The sequence below is a fragment of the Electrophorus electricus genome, chromosome 1 (genome assembly GCF_013358815.1).
Source record: "Electrophorus electricus isolate fEleEle1 chromosome 1, fEleEle1.pri, whole genome shotgun sequence".
Lineage (NCBI taxonomy): Eukaryota > Metazoa > Chordata > Actinopteri > Gymnotiformes > Gymnotidae > Electrophorus > Electrophorus electricus.
Window position 1 is genome coordinate 35,228,874 of NC_049535.1, and position 2,426 is coordinate 35,231,299.

General features: G+C 49.5%; 1 protein-coding gene across 1 annotated transcript in view; it reads left to right on the forward strand.

The window, feature by feature from the left end:
• Positions 1-230: 230 nt before the first annotated feature.
• The window catches only part of kcnj19a (potassium inwardly rectifying channel subfamily J member 19a), an 18,103-nt gene continuing 15,907 nt past the window's right edge, over positions 231-2,426 (forward strand). The window contains exon 1 of the mRNA XM_035528830.1: positions 231-1,356. Within this exon, the coding sequence (XP_035384723.1) occupies positions 691-1,356 (666 nt within the window). The 5' untranslated portion in view covers positions 231-690. The remainder of the gene's footprint in view (positions 1,357-2,426) is intronic.

The window sequence follows — 2,426 nt, forward strand, 5'->3', positions numbered from 1 at the left end:
GAGAGAGGGGGAGAGAGGGAGAGAGAGGGAGAGAGGGAGAGAGAGGGAGAGAGAGAGAGAAGGAGAGAGAGACAGAGAGAGGGAGAGAGAGACAGGAGAGAGGGAGAGAGAGAGACAGAGAGAGAGGGGGGAGGGAGAGAGAGGGGGGGAGAGAGAGAGAGAGAGAGAGAGAGAGAGAGAGAGAGAGAGAGAGAGAGAGAGAGAGAGAGAGAGAGAGAGAGAGAGAGAGAGAGAGAGAGACTCATTCTCTGTGTTTTCAATAGGCAGTCTTCGGTAGTGCGGGGAATACTATTCCTCATCCCTCGCGCAGTCCCCTCCTCCCACCCTCCTCCCGCGTTCACTCCCCATCCTCGAGCTCTTCCCCTCCTCTTTTACGAGTGAAAGCGCTGTCCGGATCCGCGCGGACTCCAGTGAGAGAGCACGCTACCAAAGGGGAACCAGCCTGCGCAACAGTTTACCGCGCTGGTGCAAGCTGCGATTCGGAGAAAAGTTTACCACCAATGAACCTGGACCCGAGACCCCGAGCCTCCTCCGCGTGCTTTGTTTCCGTCAGCAATGTGTTTCGTTAAAGAGCGTGCTCTGTGAGCGCGACAGGAAGCAAGGCTGGGGTTAACGATGGCGCAGCGGCGCTGACCTCTCCCTCACCAAAGCGCCTATCCTGATCCGGCCTCAGGGACCTCAGCTGAAGTTATGGCCGCTCTCCGGCGCAAATTCGGGGACGACTACCAGGTGGTGAACACCGGCACGGGCGCCACGTTCAAGGCGCCGGTGAAGAAGAAGCGCCAGCGCTTCGTGGAGAAGAACGGCCGTTGCAATGTGCAGCACGGGAATCTTGGCGGGGAGACCAGCCGGTACCTGTCGGACCTCTTCACCACGCTGGTGGACCTGAAGTGGCGCTGGAACCTGCTCATCTTCACCCTCACCTACACCATAGCCTGGCTCGTCATGGCGTCCATGTGGTGGCTCATCGCCTACGTAAGAGGGGACCTCAGCCACGCGCGCAATGCGTCATACACCCCGTGCGTGGCCAACGTCTACAACTTCCCGTCGGCTTTCCTGTTCTTCATCGAGACGGAGGCGACCATCGGCTACGGTTACCGCTACATCACGGAAAAGTGCCCGGAAGGCATCATCCTCTTTCTCTTCCAGTCGCTGCTCGGCTCGATCGTGGACGCGTTCCTCATCGGCTGCATGTTCATCAAGATGTCCCAGCCCAAGAAGCGCGCGGAGACGCTCATGTTCAGCCAGGACGCGGTCATCTCGCAGCGCGACGGGAAGCTGTGCTTAATGTTCCGCGTGGGCAACCTGAGGAACAGCCACATGGTGTCTGCACAGATCAGGTGCAAACTCATAAAGGTGAGTGGGAGCGCGCGCGCGCGGGTCCTGCGGCTGCTGGGATAACTGTAGGTCTTTTGCTCGTGGATGAGTAAGTAAAGGCTCGTTCCCTACCGGCCCAACGCCACTCTCCCGTTCACCTTTAACGCCATCAAAACCACCTGCACTTCATTTCACTTCTTGTCCAGTCTGATCAATTAGTCAGCAGCTTGAAGAAGGAGCACAGAGCGCGCGGTACGGACAGAGGTCAGCTGGCGCTCATGCGCTGACACTTGGCACGCGCTGATGTTGGACGATGCCGATGGCCCGGGTGAATTTTAAAAGCGACAAAAGCAAGATAGCAACAGCAAAAAAAGTTTTTTAAGCAAATAAAAAACTGAAATAAGCCTGAAATAAGAAATCAGAGCAGCGCGCGCAGTGTGGATGTGAACAGTATGTAAGGTGTAAGTCAGGACTAGTGACTCGGTCACTCATTAGTCACGGGGACTTTAATTCTATCTTTAGGATGTATTGTTTTTAGATTTGTTCGTTTTCCCTTTACTGACAGGCACCGGATACGGCGTATTTTGGTGGCTATGACCTTTAAATAAATTAAAATAAATATCCTGCTTTAACAAAAACATATTTTACAAAAACACATCTCTTACCCACATGTTTTGCAGTGATTTATATTATTATTATTATTATTATTATTATTATTATTATTATTATTATTATTATTATTAATAATAATAATAATAATAATAAATAAATAATAATATATTTAAATATAATGGTAATCACAATAATATAATAAAATATAATAATAATAATTATTATTATTATTAGCATTAACTAAACATGACATCACTTAAGAAAGCAGTTGTTACATTTAGACAGAGAAAACTGCTGGACACTGAAATATCAAAGCAAAGTAATCTGAGAAAATGAGATATCTGTGGAAATGAGATTCTGTATGAAAATGAGATCTCTGGATGAGATCTCTGGATAGAATATGATTCAAACCTTGGATCCAGATCCTCAGTTCCCTTTGTCGGTCCATGGTAGGACTGAGACGTGCGTGACCCTGTGTGTGTTGCTGAGACATTCCA